The following is a 20,737-nucleotide window of genomic DNA, read 5'->3' as shown; positions in this document are numbered from 1 at the left end:
AGAAATTGTTTTATGACTTGCTCTAATTGTAGTATTATATCAAGTATCAAATTAGCCTCTTACTATCATGTTCTAAGTCATTGACTAGGAACTATGGTTTTATTTTTAGGTAACTTTGTCACTCTGATAACAGTTTATTCTAGTAGTTTCAGGAACCCTATACACTCTTAAAACTTATTGAGGATCCTGAACAGCTTTTGTTTCTGTGGGTTATAGTTATCAACATTTACCATTGTAGAAATACAAAAGAGATACTTAAAATATATTTAGTAATTAATAGGCTTTAACAGTAAGTTTGTTACATGTTAACATAAGTAACATGTTATTTTATTTTATTTTATTTTTGAGAGAGAGAGACAAAGTGAAAGCAGGGAGGAGCAGAGAGGGAAGGAGACACAGAATCAGAAGCAGGCTCCAGGCTCTGAGCTGTCAGTACAGAGCCCAATGCATGGCTTGAAACCCATGAACACAAGAACATGACATGAGCTGAAGTCAGACCCTTAATGAACTGAGCCACCCAGGCACCCCAACATAAATAACCTTTTTATTAAAAATAACTATTTTCAAAAAAATAAGAATGGCATTGTTTTACATTTTAATAAATGTATTTAATATCTAGCTTAATAGAAGGCAGCTGGGTTCCTATACCTGCTTATGCATTCAGTGCATTTTGATGTTTTGATTGAAGTAGATGAAAACAGTTTTGCTTCACACAGATAGGTAGCTGGAAAAGGGAGAAAGATTTTAAAAGTATTTTAAAAATAATGTGGATATTCTTATTTGTCACTACACAATTAAATGAGTAATTGTTTCTTAAAGGTTAGTTGCAATATGGAATCTGAAACCATATAAATGAACTTTTAGTACTCACTTACATTGCAGTCCATTAGTCTGTCTTGCAGGTTGAATGGATCTTTTACCCATATGTGATTTTGTAACATCATGCATTAGTCATTTAGAAAATACTGATTCACTGCGTTACATAGATCTTCCAAATGTTGACACATTTCATTATACAATATTTTTGAAATCACGTTTGTTAATACTACCACCAATCTCATCAGAAATTTTTTTTAGGTATGGGGAAGCCGTCAAGTTCACAGTAATAGCAGATACAAGTTTTCTAAAATTCTAACTTCTATAAAAATCTGTTTCTTAAACCTTTGGTAGTAAATACTGTTAGTTCTTGAAATTACAGATTTCCTTTGCTCATTTTTGAGAAAATACTTAACAACTGCCTGAATATTGTTTGTCAGTTCATTCATTTTCTTCTTTTCTTCCTTCCTTTGTTCTTTTCTTTCTGTTTCTTCTTCTTTTTTTTTTCTTTTTTTTACGTAAACTCTTGGCGCAACGTGGGGCTTGAACTCACAACCCTCAGATCAAGAATTGCATGCTCTACTGACTGAGCCAGCCAGGCACCTCTGTCAGTTGCTTTCTCAAGTAAACATGGTGTTTCATGATAAATGAGGGTTTCTCAGCTCCCAGTTCAGTTTTTCAATCATATGCTGTGTGGTATGCAGCATAGGTGCCCTATGCCTACTTCCCATTTCATCCCATTGAATACTCAAAAGATGTATATTTGAGACTTAATAAAATTCATAGTTTTTACTACTTCATCAAGGACATTCTTAAGTAAACGTAGCTTCTTACTGAGTGTATAGCAATGAATCAATCCTACAGTGGTTATTTGTGGTTTGCTTCTACTGCCATCCTTCATGTTAGGGAGCCATAACTGCTTTACCCGTAGTTCCTTTTGTACACATCAGTGAAAAGGTCAACATGGTAAAAACAGCATGCTTATCTTAGTGTTACTGTTTTGACCTCATAGATCTCCTTGAACGGACTTGGGGACTTCCAGGTGTCTACCATACTTTGAGAACCATTGGTTTTATCAGGCCTATTGAAGTATCAGTGAAACTTATCAGAGATTGGAAATTAGGATTCTTTTCATACAGTTAATTAAACCATAAATAATAGGATCCTGACAATTCAGGGTGTCTTTAAATGTGCATTTTTCTAATTCCTATAATTGTGCATAAATTTGAAGATTGTTTTTAAGGTGTTTTACAACTCTGGTAGAAACAGGCTGTTGAGTGAATACATTTTTATTTTTTTCTTCAAGAGTGTATTCTTTCTGATTTTTTTTAAATGGGCATATTTACTAAAATTACATGTAATGTGGTTCAATACCAATCTCATGATTTATAATAAAGTAGTAGATTGAGGTATGAGTAAAATTTCAAGACATTTATCAGTGATAGAGATGCCAGTGATAGGCATCTATATTTTGAAAGTCAATGACTATTTTCCTTACGTCAGTAGTCACTTGGTCACTTGCCACTTGGACACTGAAAGTTTAGGGAAACTCAATTAGGAGATACCCCATCATTCTGGATTATAATATCTAGAATGTGATAGAACATTTGCTCAGTGATACCCATTCATACCTACTCCTGCTAATTAATCAAAATCAAAATCCAGCATGGGGGAACTATTTTTAACATCCTTCTCTATCCTACATCTCTGTGTTTGTTTTTTTAAGGGACAATTTTAGATTTGCTGAAGAGTAGAAACTACAGAGAGTTCCTATCTAACCCCTCTCACACACAGATTTCCTATAATTAATATCTTGGATTAGTTTGGTACACGTGGTAAAATTGATGAGCTAATATTGATACACTATTATTAACTGTACTTCATAGTTTATCTCAGGGCTCACTCTCTGTGTTGTACGTTCCATGGGTTTTGACAAATATATAATGATGCAACAGGTATCCATTATTACAATATCATACAGAATAGTTGCGCTCTCCTCAAAATCTCCTGTGCCCTACCTATTCATTTCTCCCACCCTCCCCTGAACCCCTGGCAACCACTGATCCTTTTAATGCTTCCATAGTTTTGCCTTTGCTAGAATGTTTTATTGTTGGAATACACAGCATGTAGCCTTTTCAGATTGAATTTATTCACATAATAATATGCATTTAAGTTTCCTCCATGTCTTAATGTGGCATGATAGATTATTTCTTTTTATCACTGAATAATATTCCACTGTATGGATGTACCACAATTTGTTTATCTATTCACCTGCTGAAGGACATGTTGGTTGCTTCCAAGTTTTGGCAATTATGAATAAAGCTGCTATAAATATTCGTGTGCAGATTTTTCTATGAATGTAAGTTTCCAACTCACTTGGGTAAATGTCAAGGAGCTCTGTGCTTGCTTTTACTACTAAGCATCTCCAACTCAGAGAGATGAATCTTATTTTTTATGCAATACATTTTATCTTGTATGTTCTTAACGGTAATTTCTGGCTTTATCATTACAAGTTGTCTTTTCTCAACTTGTAACCATATTCATGCCTTTCCTCCCTTGAATTGGTATGTTTCATTAACCACTATTCTAAATTTTATCCTTTGTCAAGTTTCCCATTAACTCTACGCCCCATCCAGTGAAATTGCTCTCATTAAATTTAGTGATTACTTCCTAGGTGCCAAAATATTTTCCAGTTCTTATGCTAACTTGGTATTGTTATGTGCTTTGCCACCATCAATTGACCACCCTCCCTTTCAGAAAGTTTTCTTTTTAGCCTCTGTGGTCTTGTCTTCCCTTTATAATATCGCTTTCCTCTTTTTCCACTTGCCACGTAAATATTGATGTTTCTAAAGGTCATCCTCAAATTCCCTTGTTTGTGTTTCAGGCAGTCTCTCTCCCATAACTTTTGCCTAGTATACCAGCAAAAATTCCTAAACTTCTATTTCCAGCACAGATTTCTCCAAAGCCTAAGGCACATTTTTCATCTTCTTATTGAACATTTTCACCAGTGTCTTTCAGATACCTCCAACTCAATCAATATGTATAAAACTAAATTATTGACTGGTAACATTACGGAGTTGTGGGGTGGTGTAGAACTTAATTTTTGTTTATTTATTTTGGTTGTTGTGGTGGTTATACAACTTTATGCATCATAGAAATGTACACCAAAAAGAGTGAATTTTGTGCTAAAAAAAAAAAAAAAAAGTAAAAATAAAGGGACCCAAGTAGGCATTCCCACTCCAAAAAATAACCTCAATGGCTAATCCACTTCACTTCTCTTTGCATTTTTCATTCCCTTTAAAGTTGATGTTATATTGTAGGAACTTATTGTTAATTCAATGGATGGATGATTAAGATAAATATATTGACTGAAGGCTTCTGGGTCTATACTTCAAGACAGAGAAATATAATTTCTTAAAACATCAGAGGAAAAAAAAACCATATACTTTAGAGTGATAAATTATGACTTGTTTTTAATACTTATCAATGTTTATGCCATTTATGAATATAATAAAATTAAACAGGCAGTTTTCAATTTGTCAAGGGATTATGTTCTAGAGTTGCTGTAGGTTGATTCTTACACTTTAAAAATATATTTTCTCATTAGGGTAATAACCTATATGATGAATGATCAACACTACTCTATGGCCTCAGGCTGTAATTAGGCTAGTATTCCCAAATTAATTCTCCTCCCAACCTCTATAAGAACACTGACCACTCCTCATAGTCAACATACGATCACTATTTGGGAGAAACATTTTCTAATTCCAAATTCAGTACTCAGGTGAGAATCACAATCAGTGGCCTATGCAATTGTACATTTTTGAAGAGAACAGTTCTATCTAGAGGAAGACATTTTGTCACTTCCTCATGTGCCATTTGGCTCTGAGAGATGCATCTGTAGCACCTCAAAATAGTGCCCTTTCCTGCTACATGGTTGAAGCCACTGAAGACAATCATGGTCTTTTTTTCCTTCTCAGAAATCCCTGTATTTCTCTAAATTTATTTTGAGACTGCAGCTCCCAGAAGAGATATTACAAAAAGTAGAGAGATTGACAGGCAATGGTCCATTGCATTCCAGACCTACAATGTTCACACACTAAGAATGTTATCCACAGAAAGAGAGGAATAATCTTCAGATTTGTGGATACTGACGATTATATTATTTTTCCAGTTCTATCACATGTTCAGAGTGACAGAAAACAAAGTATAGACAGAAGAGTACATCTCAGTCTAGTCATCTACTGTCTTGCTGGATAAATACTTGCTAGAATACTGGAAATTAGATTAGAAATGAACATTAACTTAGTCTCCATGTAGCTATTAAAGAGAATAATTCTATCAACATAATGCAGTGTGTGCCCGAGAACAGTCTTGTAGGCATTTACATTAAATATTAAATCCTAGAACTTTCCTTCTTTTGTACAATAAGTAAAAAGTACCATTGAAATCATATTGTGGCACAAGGGAAAAGCAACGTTGCCCTATAAAGACTTGGAGGAAGAAAATGTCTGTGAAAAATGTTTCAGAAGAAAATTGTATCAAGCATTGCTTTGCAATCTGTGAAAAAAAAATAGAAACTCATAAAAAGAGAACAATTTGAGATGAAATAGGGCTAAGATAAGTTGCCAGAGAATTAAAAATATAAAGTCAGAAGTAAAATCTATATTGAAAGATGTAAAAAACAGAATTAACAGTACAGAAAATCTCATCAATGATATATAGGTTAAATCCAAGAAGTTCTTTTGGAATAGAGAAAATGAAAACAGTTCTGAGGGAGAAGATAATACATAAAGGAATAGAAATGATCCTATTTCACAAATTTCAAGGGGGGGGGGCGGAAATGCAGAATAAATGGAAACCTAAAGGAAGAAAATTCTATAGCTTTAGTGGGATATGTAAAAGATTTGAAGTGCTAAGAGATATAGCATGTTTTTGGATGAAAGGACATATGGAAATGTGAACTGAAAGGTGTGATGGGAGAAAATACAGTTGAGTTGCTGGACATGCCCATTTATGCAAATTAAGGAGGCTCACATCCTAATAAATTGATAAAATAGATTTGCAAATAGACATTTGAGGGAAACAACTTTTCTGATTACAAGAATGAAGAAAAGTTACCTAGCCATCCTTTTTAGGACCATAAAAATGGTTTAATATATTTATTGGTTCCAGGTTCCATTAATACGTCAAAAGAGAAAAAATAATGGCTTAATTTTAAAAGATTCTAAAAAGCATCTCATGAAATTCAGTGTCCATATCTAGTTTAAAAACGAGAAAATAAGTCTCAAAAATAGTAATATGAGCATATGTCCTTTACAAAACAAAGAATATTTTACATTAAGAGAATATATATTTTTAATGAAGCGCTAGAGATACTGTCAAAGAACAAAACAAAAATGTCCTACTTTGTTCTAGATGTTGTGAACAATGTAATAAGACAAAGTAAAAGAAATATAACTTTTGAAATGGAAAAGACATTACTTGAACATAATGTGATTTTATATATACATGCATACAAGCTGTAAGTTTCTGACTTATTTAGCCAGGGATATAAAAGTTAAGAGAAAGGATATGAATACATTGAGAGCAGGAGTAGATGCAGCATATATTTCCATAGTTTTCTTGTGTTCTTTTTTGCCTATTGAGGGGGACATGTTAGGGTAGAAAGAGAACTCAATTTCTTGCTCTGCCTCTGCTTTCTTACAGTAGGCTTATACTTCTATTTCAGAATAAAGTACACCAACAATCTCTGTGCTTCTACCTAGGAGAGTATTTATAAACATTCACTTGGTTCTTGAAATAAACTTAGCACTAGCAAGACCACATCCTTCTCAGCGTTGGGGGAGAAAGCAGAGTTACTGCCCAGGAATTCCCGAACAGTATCTCCCTCTATCCAGCTCTCTGATGTGCCAGGAAGCCCACTTTCCACAAATATCTAAGAGAATCTTTTGGGAATTTGCAAAAGATCTCAGAAAGATGACCAGATTCACAATGAATATGTAAAATTCAGTATTTTCTTACATGCTGTCAATAATTATTTAAAAGATCTAATAAGGGGCAATTCCATTTATAGTAGCAATTAAAATAAAGTTCCTAGGCCTAGTCTTAGGAAGAAAAGCATGACTTTATAGGTACAAGAATAAACCTTACATTGAAATAGCAAAGGAAACATGAATGAAAGGAGAGACACACCATGTTTCTGGAAAGCAATAAATAGAAGAAGAAATTATTTCTTCGGAAATTAACTTTTTGATTTAACTTTGCAAAACAGTGCTGAAGTTCACTTGGGGGAAATATATGGGAATAAATAAAATTAGACAACAAACAAAATTAGAAGGACTTCCCCCACCAGATACAAAAATTTATCATAAAATTCCAGTAAGTAAAACAGTGTAGTACTGGCATGGCAGTGACAGATCATTAAGAAAAGTACATGGTGCTGGTACAAAATCTTGGCATATATGTGAAATTAAAACATGATAAAAGATGCATGGAAAATCAACAGAATGAGCAGCATATCTTACGATTGAGTATGAGGAAATTATCCCAAGATTAAACTACCTTGGAAAAATCAAGTTATGCATAGACACAAATACTGTTGATTTTCTCCTGTATCCTTTTGCAGTTTTTTAATAGTCATAGAAGAAAATTTTAAATGATATTCCTCGGATATCCCACAGAAGCTCATCCAATATAGCGATTAAAGCACTGAAAAAAAAAACAAAAAACAAACCCAACTCTGGAGGAGGTCTGAACTCTAATCCTGATTCTTCCTCTATCTAGTTTTGTGACCTTGGGTACGTTATTTCATAATTGTGTCATTTTTAAAATTTTAAAATGAGAGATTTGAATTATTTCCTCCAATTTCCCATTCAAGTCTAAAATTCCGTGTTCTGAACAATAATATTATCAAACCTGACTACCACGCAGAACATCTCCTTAGGGGATAGTTGCGTGAAATCTGGAGTCAGACTGCTTGGGTTCCAGCGCTGCTTTCAACCCTCACTAGCTGTGCGATTTTAGGGAAATTTTTCATCCTCTTTGCATTTATTTCCTTAACTTTTAAAAATAAGCCAAGGGTATTGATAGTACCTCATAGACTTGTATTGAGAAGTAAAGCAATGCATGTAAGTGCATAAAACAGTGCCTGTCATTTATTTGCCCAATAAAATCTTTTTTTTCCAATCTGAGATGCGAGGAGCATAATTCCTCCACCACCCATCCATTCACTCAAACACAAGGAAATTGAGGCCTTCCTGACTCTTTTCAAGGAGATACTGATGTCCATTGGTAGAACACAGATTTTGTGGTGAGGCAAAAACTCTCGAGATGACTCTGATCCTCTGCCCTTTCTTTTTACTCCCAATTCTGAAGAAATGCCATCAGGTTCTTTAAAATAAAACAGCAGTTCCCAAACTCTACAGCAAGTGAGTAATGTTAGGCATTAGTACACTCGAAGACTAATAAATTCAGTGGGGTAAAAATTTCTATTTCAATTTGATAGCTCAACTTGGGAGCACAGGGGATGAATTTGATGTTTCTTTCCTCAACATGTCTGTTAATATACCTAGAACATTTTTCCTTTAATAGAGTTTGGGAAGTACTAGATAGAGTTTAGATGCATTTTAACACTCACAAATTAAATTATGTACCAACACTATATTATATCCACAGTTTGATGAAAGTCTAGACAAAATTGAATGCTATTAAAGTATTATTTCATTTTCCAATTATCTTCTGATTTTTTTAAAAAATTCATAAAGGGTTGTGATCAGTTCTTTTGTAATTTATAATTGATCATAGGCCCTCTAAAGTCTACATGCCCTTGTGTAAAATATCTGCTATAGTCGTTTAATTTTATCACTGCTTTATTTTGACCACTTTAGTATCATAATAACATGTTTTCCTTTTTAAAAATTTTTTAATGTTTATTTATTTTTGAGAGAGAGAGAAAGACAGAGCGCAAGTGGGAAAGGGCAGAGGGAGAGGGAGACAGGAATCTGAAGCAGGCTCCAGGCTCTGAGCTGTCAGCACAGAGCCCAATGAGGGGCTCAAACTCAAGAACCGTGAGATCATGACCTGAGCCAAAGTCGGATGCTTGACCGACTGAGCCACCCATACGCCCATAACATGTTTTTTTAAAAAAGAATGCATACTAAAAATTTTTCCTGAAGTCCAGAAAAAGGGTTATACAGCCATTTTAGTAGCTAAAATACAAGCTAAAAAGTTTCTCCATGTTAAATCTTATTTTCATTTCATTTCAACAGAAAGCACGTCAAAATTCAGTCATGAATGCTAATATAGGTCTTATTTTGCTTAAGTTTATAATCAGACATCTTCCACTTTTCCTAAAATGCCCTAATATTCTTTATAGGTGCCCATGGCAAATGTTCTGTGATGACCATTTGGGTCATGGAAGGGGTTATCTCTGATAGAGAATATTTCTACAGCCATAGTAAACCTGGACCCTAAAGTATTGGGAAATACAGGAACCTTCTCTTGTAGCCTGGCCCATCACAATAGATGATTCCATGGAGCACATTGGGTTAGTGGGAAGGTAGGCTTATATATTTGGTAGGAGAAAGAAAAGAGAGAACTTTTCTAAATTGATGTGGAAAATCCTAAATCTGGGACAGAGAAAGGGAAATCGAGTTTTTATAGCCATTGGAGTTCTGGCTAGGGTAATAATTTCCTGAACAATTTCATATGTAACATGTTTTAGAAAGAAGGAAAGTCAGGAGTTGCAGGTACATATTGAACAATCTACCTGTAGAAGTTTTCTCTTTTGCTCTCTCACTCTAATTATTAAGTTGATAATTAAACTTAGGTGCACAGGGGATGATTTGGGGCTTTTTTCACAACATATCTCTTAATATTTTCTGAACAGTTTTCTCTTAATAAGTTTGGAAAGTGAAGATTATTTTAAATAACAACTTGAAATTTTGGATTAGAAGCCAGTAAATCTGGAAAATGGAGGTTTTCTCAGTGACTAGAAAAGTCACTGAGGCAGCTATAAAATTAGGATGACTAAGTGATTTCTCCTATTTATAGTATTAATTTCTTAGAGAAAGGAAACTATTTTATTCAGGGAATTGTTTTATCTGTTATGTTCTAATATGTATTTAAAATTAATTTCAGATTCTTTTAGTGACCACTATACTCACTTTGAAAGAGTTGTGAAGGCTCTTCTGATCAATGCTTTAGATGAATCTTTTCTGGGAACATTGTATGGTAAGTTAATATGAGTGGAACAATTAGTATCTTTTTTTCTTTTTCCAATTTCTAAAACCCTACCAATATAATTTATAATATAATATAATATAATATAATATAATATAATATAACATATATATATACATTTAAGCAAAACCAAGAGACCCTATTCTAAAGGCCCTCCAATTATTCCCTAGGATCAACTTAACTACACCAGAAGCCCATTCACTTCAAAAACTTGCTACTGTCTATTTGTGATATGTGGAAAGTGGAAAAGAAATATGTGATGTTCCTCTGACTTTAGAGAGTTCACAGTGACTGTGAGGATATAAGGCATAGACTCAAAACAGTAGAGTAGTTCAATACCCATGTGTTGTCTCAGCCTCTCTAAACTTGAATTTCGCCAGGAGTTATATACTGTTTTATGCTTTGTGCCTTTGCTCATACTGTTCTCTCTTAAAATATAATCCCTTTCCACCCTAGATTTTCCAGGTGAGTGTAAAATCATTTTCACTCCCTCATTTGTGCTACCCTGGTGGTACTGATGTGTGTATACTTACTGTATTGAAAATGTATTTTTGCCTTTCTCCCTTCTAAGAGTACAAGAAGAACCATGCCTTAGATATACACTTATCTCTTGCATCTAGCACATAATCTGGCAGTTAATAAAGACTATAATATGTTGTTTTGAATATCTACCTAATTGCCAAAGTGAGATTTCATTCACAGTTTATTGAACAAATACTTATAGAGTGCCTAAGGGGCAGGCATTTATTTGAGGGCTGGGGATATGGCAATGACTATGACATATAAGATTCCTGCCCTCATGTTGCTCTAATGAGACAGACAGACAATGAATGAGTAAACAAATATATAACATAATTTCAACTAGTGATTAGTTCTTGAGAAAAAATTAAGTAAGTTAAGGAGATCAAGTGATAAAGGAAAGGAAAGTATCTATTAGATTGGTCGAAGAAGGTCTCTCAAGAGGTGACTTTTTTTTTTTTTTTTTTTTTTTTTGAGAGAGAGAGAGAGGGTGCACGTGAGCCAGGGGCAGAGAGAGAGAATCCCAGGAAGGGCAGAGGGAGAGAGAGAGACTGGGCAGGGGGTGGGGGGAGAGAGAGAGAAGTGGGGCTCACTCAAAGCAGGGCTCAAGCTCACCTGATGTGTTCCTCAACCTCACAAACCATTGAGATCATGACCTGAGCAGAAGTCAGATGCTTAACAACTGAGCCACCCAGGCACCCCAAGAGGTGACTTTTAAGCAGAAACCTGAATGAAGTCAAGGGGAAATAATGCATAGATCTAGCTGAGAGAACACCCAGTGCCAAGATCCTTAGGTAAAGTGAGTTTGATGTGATAGATGAATGGATAAAGAAGTGATATATATAGCCAATGGAATATTACATAGCCATAAAAAAGAATGAGATCTTGCCATTTGCAACAACATGGTTGGATCTAGAGGGTATAATGATAAGTGAAATAAGTCAGCTAGAGAAAGACAAAGACCATATGCTCTCACTTATATGTAGGATTTAAGAAACAAAACAAATGAACAAAGAAAAAAGGGACAAACAAAAAACTCTCTTAACTATAGAGAACAAACTGGTGGTTATCAGAGTGGAGGTGGGTGGGGGGTGGATAAAATAGGCAATGAGGATTAAGAGTACATTTATCATGGTGAGCACTGAGTAACGTATGGCATTGTTGAATCACTATGATGTACATCTGAAACTAATAAAACATTGTATGTTAATTTTCCTGGGATTAAGATAAAAAAAAGAGTAAGTCTGATGTAGTTAAGGAATAATTAGAAGGCCTCTGTGGTTCTTTCCTTTCCCTAACATTCTGATGGAATTGTGGTTTTTTTCTTCATTAATCTTTTTTAAATTTAAAATACCTTCTAAAACTGTGGGAAGAAATCCTTAAGTATTCAGTTATTTAAATATTTCCTAATAACGTTTCTCGACCTTGGTACTATTGGTAGTTGAAGCTGGATAATTCATTGGTGTGGGGGGGCTTAAAAATTAGATAGATAGATAGATAGATAGATAGATGATAGATATTTCCTAAGGGCTAAGTGATTATTTTTTGTTGTTGTTATTGTTGTTCCCCTGAACAGATGGCACCAGACAAAAATCATATGCACAAGATATGTTGACATCTCTTCATTATTTGGATAACCGCTTTGTTCAGCCTCGTCTAGAGAGTTTAGCTTCTAGAAGCCGTTGGAAAGAGCTATATAAGGTATATAGTTTTTTATTTGTTTTTGAATTTCTGGTTGGGGGTATGGGAGTGGGAGGCCTATCGGGATTTAAATATCCAGTCAGAATGAATAATCTTCTAAATTACTGGCATTTTTTTTTTGTTGAATAATCAGCTTATCACCTCTTCTAAAAGCTACTATTGTTTTAATTATTGTAACACTTATTATATGTATCCAGTAATTAAGTAGTTCTAAATGATGAATAACTTTAGAACATCTCAGGTCTTAGCCCATGTAAAGGCTACTATTGTTTTAATTATTGTAACACTTATTATATGTATCCAGTAATTAAGTAGTTCTAAATGATGAATAATTTTAGAACTTCTCAGGTCTTAGCCCATCTATTGAAATGAGGAGGTTATCTCATAGGATGTTAATTCTCTCTTCAGAAAAGAGAGTTCCATTGTTAAGAGAAAGAGTTAAACTTAACTGAGGACTTTTCAAGGAGAATTAATGTGTAAATTTATACTATAAATCTTCAAGAGGGTGATGTAGAATGTAATACTTTCCAAATCTGTGTTTTACTATGAGGCTCCTTTTCATGAGCTGCCTTTTATCACCTCCTTCTATCACCGGCTAGAAGAATTGATTTCCTTAACATAATTTGGGAAACAATGGCCTAGGTTGCCTTTGAAATCCTTCTCCACTTTAAGATTTTGTAATTCTACCAATTTAGGGGGAGCATCCTTTTAATGTATAAGATTTATTGCATTTCATGTTATCCCATAGATTTCTATTTTATGATCTCTAATAGTAGAGGCTATCTTACATGATTTTTACGTTGTTGTTTTTTTTTAATCTCCCTACTTCTAACATTCTATCTCCCAATTATTAGGAAAATAGCAAGATAACAGAGATCCAAGTTCCTAACAGTCCTTTTAGAACTTAAATCATTAGCTACTCTACCTCATTTATGTCAGGAGATTTGACTTCATCCAAGGCCTGTTCAATCTTGAATTACCTGATAAATTAGCCACAGATGGTTTATTAAGGGACAGTTATGGGATTACAGAAAGAGAAGACTTCAGTTTGGAGAATGACTGAGTTTAGGGACACCATATATATATTTTTTCCTTTGGGTGAGTTTTTAATCTCTCTAAACTCTAGTCTTTTCCTCAGAAACAGAAAACATTTACCTACTTTAAAAAGTAAAAGGAATATTTACTTACTTGGAAGGTAAAATACATAGCGTAGTTCTTAGAACATGGTATAAATATTGTTTTCTTTAATAGAAAAATAGCGTATATTTATTGCTCATTTAACTTGGCCAAGTAATTTGCATGCAGTGTGAAGTATCTTATTTGATCTTCAGAGCAACCCCATGAGGAAGGCACTATTATTTCCTCCATTTTAAAGAAGAGAAAACCGTGACTCAGAAAAATTGAGTAACACAAGGCTATAGAGCTAGTTATTAGCTAGGCCAGTGTTCAAACCTAGAAATCATAGCTTTCTAATATTTCTCTGACTTGAAAGCCCATACCACTATGCTATATTATGCTTTACTATACTGTGGTATGTTATGCTGAATTTGGATAACCCAATGTGGAAATAATAGCTCTAAGATATAAGAAAAAATTCACTTACAAATGTAGAGACATAGATGATTCAGTATGGTCTTGGTCAAAATTAGCTAAGTTATGCTGCAAAAAATAAATAATGGGACATACCAGCAATGAAAATCTTAATAGCTTACCCCAGCAAAGTTTATTTTTCAGTTATATGTCCCGTGTAAACCAGCAGGAGTGTTCCTACATATTGTAGTCACTCACAGAGCCAAGCTGCTGGAGCTTTCATCTCAAATGTGCTTCCATAAGGACCAGAGAAGCAAGAAGGGGAGGTGGTTAGCCACCTATTCCCTCAGAATGTCAGCCTGTAAGTGACACATGTCACACAAAGGGCCATGAAATATGAGAAATATTAAAAGTAAAGAAAATGCAATGTTGTTGTGAATCATACAGTGTTAGAAAGGAAACTATTACTATACTGGATATTTACTCTCAAGCTGGTAGAGAATACGAATATAGGTTAGTAACCCTGCTAATACGTTCACTGTATGTAGTTCAAACATTATGGTAAAACCTAATTGACACTACTAATTATAACAGCAGTATCTAGCACAGGCATAGAGTGTGGGCAAAAATATGCAACCACAAGTTTACAAATGCCAAATATTTCCTCAGTTTGTTAACTCATTGCTAATTCAGCTATTAGGCTGTCTATATCAATACTGGCCACCTAGCAGTTTTATGACCAACTTGTTTATTTTCATAGTACTTTATTTAGTAGGTAGCCATTCGGAGGATTAAATTATTTCCGGGGGTACCTGGGTGGCTCAGTTGGTTAAGCGTCCGACTTCAGCTCAGGTCATGATCTCACAGTTCGTGGGTTCAAGCCCCTTGTTGGACTCTTCTGCTGACAGCTCAGAGCCTGGAGCCCCCTTCAGATTCTGTGTCTCCCTCACACTCTGCCCCTCTCCTGCTCATGCTGTGTCTGTCTGTCTGTCTGTGTGTGTCTCTCTCTCTCTCAAAAATAAATAAACATTAAAAAAAAGAAGAAATTAAATTATTTCTGGAATATTTTGTGGGAAATATGCTATAATTTACACAATGGAGACTGTGATCTGGTTTTTCTCAATTTTCAACTAACCTAAATGAATTCATCTTTTTATTGTAGTATCCTGAATTTTTGCTGCTCAGTCTTTTCTATTTTTAACTATAATACCTCATACCTAACTAGAGATGAGAGGAGAAAAGTAAATTAGTATCTGCGAAGAATACTACTTAATAGTAACACACAAATGGGGAGGATATGAAACTAATTTTTTTTCCTAGTCTGGTTTCTTTTCATTTAATAGCCTAAATTATAAGTTATTTTTTTATTTAAAAATATCTTGTCAAATATCTACCCCATATTCTGCATAAAAATAAGGAATATCAGTGTGTTTTGCTCTTACATCCTAACCACTTACTGTGATTCCTAATATTGGTTTTAATTTGGTTAGGTTCTTTTTATGTTTTATTTTGTTGTTTTTTCCAGTCTTGTAAAGCTTCATTACATTTTTTCATTGTTTTCAGGAGCGGGTAGAAAATTATTCTAATGTAAGTATCCATTTGAAGAATCCTGAAAATTGTTGCTGTCAGGCTTGTGGATTGCATCGCCACTGCAGGTACTCGGTGCATTTATCAGGAAAGTTGTATAACACCAGGACTATGGAAACAGACGATTTCATGTCACATGATAAACAGGTATTTTTCCCTCTCATTTTGGTTTTCAGTATTTAGAAATTTTCAATACATAAGCTTACACAAATAACCCTGTTATTTTTACAAATGGAGAAAGCACTAGGACAGAGGGAAAGAGTATAAGGAAAGAAGGTATAATTTTGAATGTGAAAAATGTCTTATATGACAAGTTTATAAATGCAAAAATATTAATGATGAGAGCTTCCTCTGGTGAGTCTGTATATCTATGAAGGGTGTGTGTGTTTGGGGGGCCCTTAGAGTTGCTTCTAAGTACTGCCAGTCAGTTATTATGATAGAAATATACTGTTAATCTAAATTCTTCTGCTACATTAGGTAGTATTATTCCTCAGTACTATTGGCGATAATTGAGCAGATCCCTCTAAATAATCCAGGTTGCAAGAATCACTTAGAAAGTTTGTATGGGGATAATGAATTCAGATTTAGTCTTTAATGTATCATTTGGCAGGCTACTATAAAAACATTTCTTTTCTCAACACAGTCAATATGCAAATCTCATTGTTTAAAAACTGATCTGTGGCTTTTTATGAGGTAAGACATGTAGAATCCTAATGAAAGTGATTTGATACTCTAAGGATCATGTTCTGTTGTATAGATCAAAACTAGTGCTGTACTTTCACTGTCTTCCCTGTCTACAGCTAATTCTAGGAAGGAAAGTGAGTTAGAAAACCATTTCTGGAGTTCTGATATTCCTGTGAAAGAGTAAAGATTCTGTATAAAATAGTTATTCAAATATCTAAAAAGTAAGAGAGATCTCATAAAATAAAAACAAAGAAAATTAATACACCAGTCACACAATGGAAGAAACATCAAAGTTAACAATTAGAACATGATTATTCTCCATCTAAAGGCATACAGTAAAACCTATCTTAAGATGCCAGTTGATAGCTCTCAAAGTAGCAGAGTATTTTTAAATCAGATGATAAAATACAGTCTGTCATGGTTGCATTGAAACTGGCAGTTTCATGGACAATAAGATTCCTACAAAGAGCAAGGATGTGATCTATCTTTTTAGAACACTGGATAGCTACCTATAGCCAGAGTTATAACACTATACATATTCAGTGCCCACATGTTTATGCTAAGCAGAGTCATCCAGTATAAAAGCAGAGGACACAATCATGAAGTTCACTGAAGCATTAGTTATAATACAAAACAAATCTGGTTATAATTCAAATCAAATATTAGAGTAGTAATTTAATAAGTTATGTATATCATACCATTTTGTGACAGAATATGATACAAGCACTAAAATAGTATTTATGAAGGTTGTGAAATCGTGCTAGGTGAAAGTGAAATAGTGAGCAGTGTACATTACTGTCCTTGAAGCTATGTAAAAATATGTATACACTTGTCTGTTTAGCTGTATGCAAACATTAAACTAGTTATTGTGTAATTTAAGATAATGTAATTAAAATTCTTTTTTTAATATTTATTTTTGAGAAAGAGAGAGAGACAGAACACGAGTGGGGGAGGGGCAGAGAGAAAGGGAGACACAGAATCCCAAGCAGGCTCCAGGTTGAATTCACAGACCGTGAGATCATGACCTGAGCCAAAGTTGGACGCTTAACCGACCGAACCACTCAGACACCCCCATAATTAAAATTCTTTAATACTAAAATTTTCAGTATTTTTTTTCTTTAAGTGGAAGAAGCACCTATTAAAATCTATTTTATATTCTACTGAACTATAGCAGCAATGCATGTATATGGAAAGGAAAGGGAAAGGGAAAGGGATAGGAAGGAAGAAAATAATAAACTTGTTTTTCATCTAAGGCATTAAAGAGACTATGCCATCCCCAGACCCACCCTTAAATTATTTTGAAAACCAATTCTCCATGTTGTGTTTTTGCCCATAGTTATATAAAATTGAGACTGCTTGGGGTTAACTAGGGTCCTCTTTTAAGGTGCCAATAATGAAGGATGCATTTAATGAGTATGTTTAATAATAAAATTTTTCTCCTTACTTACCTAAGATTAGCTTCTTTGAAAGACAGGATGCTTTGATGGAAAGTGGAATTGGTGGGACAGAGTAATTTTAGTTACAGTAGTCTTGGATAGGGTACTGAGACAAAAGGCCTTGGCCTACCAAATTGTGGTGAAGTCTGGGGATATAGATGAAAAGGAAGTCACGTGAAGAAAAAGGGCAAAATCTGAGAGGCAGTTGGGAGGACCGACTGTAATCTTGAATTCATTTGAGTTTGCCCAGAATCTGTCCAGACTCCTAAAGACACTCAAGATCCAAAGGGAGAGGCAGGAATTTTGAAATAAGTGTCAGTGTGTAACATGTCCATGAAAAAAACGGACCAAAAGGAAATAGAATCCTTTGGCTCAGTCTATTGCACTAATTGTTTCTAGAGACCTAGAAACAAAAGAGAAACTTCTTCCCGTTCTTCCTCTTTTCTTGAGGATCTTTTTTCTTTCTTCTTCATACTTTCACTTCCATAAGGACCTGGCTCCTCTGTATATTAAGGAGGGCCGAGAGAAATACCTCAAAAAGCTCCCTATAATTAGCTGGATATTACAAATGTGCATAATGCATGTTTTATTGTATCCTTGCCTTAGTTTGTTAACCAGTGTGTTTACACTTCTACATGCTGTATCTAATAAATTACAAATCAGATTCTTTCTACTGCCTTACAATTCACCATCTGCTGTTTTAGGAAAATTTGGTGACAGGTTTTTGCTCTGTTTCAAATTGTATCTTTGGATACATAGGATCCCTTAATTCACATTGATAACTGAGGTGAATCAGTTATTTTCAGATACATCAGTTTATAGAACCATGCTAACTAACCCTGAACAGTAGATTAGTAACCATTTACATGTCATTTTGCTTGTCTTCGTTGAGAACAATCATCACAGAACTTATTTCTCTATCTCTGGCCATTTTTTTTAGTATTGTCTATCTTGTTAGAATAGTGTCCTTAATATCCAGAAATGCAATTAGATAGTTAAAAGTAATCTCTAAATATGTTTCTCAACATTTAAGGTCACTGTTCTTACAGCAGAGTTTTATCTTAGTACTTTATATAAATGGACTCCAACAGTGTAAACTGTGTACAATGTACACAGAAATTCATAAGGTATAATAGGCTGTGACAATACACTAAAAACAGGTGGGGCGAAGGGAGAGGTCTACTTGCATTCTTACAGCTATTACATACATTTACTCTTTCCTGTGAACTCCTACTAACAATGGTTTAGGCTCTTCCACAGAAAATGTGATCACATTTTATGATCACATAGTGTGAGAATATTCTAAAGGTAATTTTGGGTTTATTGATCTACGTAAGTGTAAGTAGCTGCCAAGAAGGTAGGAATTTGAAATGGAAAGAAGTAAACTATAATGTTAAATATTTTCAGTGGATATTTTTGTTTCATACAGGTAAAAGATTTTTAAATAAGGGTGTTTAAATACCTCCTCCTTCCCTCTTGCCCTAATTTAAAATTTTTATGCAGATAAATTCCTCAGTTTTATGGAAATATAAAATACAGTATGGTGGAAAGTTTTTAAAAAATTATACTATTTTTCTACTGTATTTTATCCAGAATGGCCATAGGAGACTTCACCCACATAATCTACTTTGATAACAGAAATGGAGAAACATAGGGCACCTGTAGTGGCCACTGAAACTATTGTGGTATCTTTTTTACTCAAAGTATAAAAGGACATATTGGCCAGGGAATTGTGATAGTCGATATGATTCGTTTGATGATAATGTTGAGATGAGAAGGTTACTGAGAGTAGGCAAGCAATGAACAAACCATATGTGATTGTTTATTTTTTTTTTAAGTTACTTATTTATTTTGAGAGCGAGAGAAAGACCATGAGCAGTGGAGAGGCAGAAAGAGAGAGGGGAGAGAGAGGATCCCAAGCAGGCTCCGTGCCACCAGCACAGGGCTCAAACTCACAAACCGTGAGATCATGATGAACTGGAATCAAGAGTCAGATGCTTAACTGCCTGAGCCACCCAGGTGCCCTTGTGATTATTTCTAATAATCCAAAAAACAGAAAGGTTTTCAAGGAACTTGAACAGAAATCTTAACATGGTTTTCTTGAATTTTTGAGGATTTTAAGGAAAACTGTAAGATGTCCCAAATACCATTTTCACAAGATGTGCATCAAACCCGTTGCTGATCATATTTAACTTTCATTCAGTTTTAACAAACTATTCTTTATTTTATTACTATTTTTTGCCAATATACTCAGGTTATTTATTTAACTAATCACCTGTATGATCCCTTGCAGTGTGGCTTCAGGAAAACACTACAATTCTTTGTTAGATGGAATACAAGTTACATAGATCAATATTGTAACTATGCCACTTGTACTAAACTCATGAAAACACAACCCATTAGTGAATTTAGGCACAGAGACAAAGACATAACTTAACAGGGAATTCGTCTCTGTCCTCTGGTTGCTTCATGAGAATGAGATTGATCATGTAATAATGTTTTTAGTTATAATGTTATTTTGTAGTTTTCCTATTTTAGTTTTCAGTGTGTATAACAGTACATATCCCAAACGTTCTGAACGGGAAATGCTCTGGTTGGTTGATTCACAAGAAGAGTATTCTTAATCACAGAATCCTGGAAGTCCATATACACATAGAAGTTAAAATTCTTATATTTTGCTAACAGTAAAACATTAATGTGTTACAATCACATCAGAGCCACTAATTAAGGAACGAAATAGGACTAAACACAAAGTTTTTACTTTACAAAATGCTTCGGAGCAAATTATTTAGTGAAAAACTGCCAATTGGTTTGAGAGTTTGTTTCAGTTTTGCATGTTGCTTTTAAGCTAGAACATTAGTCTAATCCGGGTATTTCTAATTCAGTAACCGTGTCCGTGGGGTCTATTTTCTTGCTTTGGGTGTGCCTGTTCTTCTGCCTTAACAAGCCATTTTTCTCCTCAAACTTGTCTAGCTCTGGTTTTTAAAGACTTAGTTCAAGCATCACCTACTCGAGGACCCCTCTCCTCTCTGGATTGGGTTAATTGTCCCTCCTTTGTACCTCGGTAGCATCTCTTGCACAGCATTTGACACATTGTTTTGTAATCAAATGCATGTCCGGTGCTTAGCCCAATACTTGAAGAAACATAGCACATGTTCAGTTTTTCTTAACTAAGTTGTATAAGAGAAGGTGAGTGAATCATTGTACAAACATTTTGAAAA

The 20,737-nt window shown here is 34.4% G+C and overlaps 1 protein-coding gene across 5 annotated transcripts in view; it reads left to right on the top strand.

Moving 5' to 3' along the window:
- The window catches only part of CCDC82 (coiled-coil domain containing 82), a 33,249-nt gene that overhangs the window by 6,589 nt on the left and 5,923 nt on the right, over positions 1–20,737 (top strand). For all 5 annotated transcript variants that reach the window (XM_049620376.1, XM_049620385.1, XM_049620365.1 and 2 more), the window contains 3 exons: positions 9,958–10,050; positions 12,155–12,279; positions 15,373–15,543. In XM_049620376.1, coding sequence (XP_049476333.1) covers positions 9,958–10,050; positions 12,155–12,279; positions 15,373–15,543 — 389 coding nt within the window. The remainder of the gene's footprint in view (positions 1–9,957; positions 10,051–12,154; positions 12,280–15,372; positions 15,544–20,737) is intronic.

Source organism: Panthera uncia, chromosome D1 (assembly GCF_023721935.1).
Source record: "Panthera uncia isolate 11264 chromosome D1, Puncia_PCG_1.0, whole genome shotgun sequence".
NCBI classification, from domain to species: Eukaryota; Metazoa; Chordata; class Mammalia; order Carnivora; family Felidae; genus Panthera; species Panthera uncia.
Note: the sequence above shows the minus strand (reverse complement) of the source record. Positions and strands in the feature narration are given on the sequence as shown.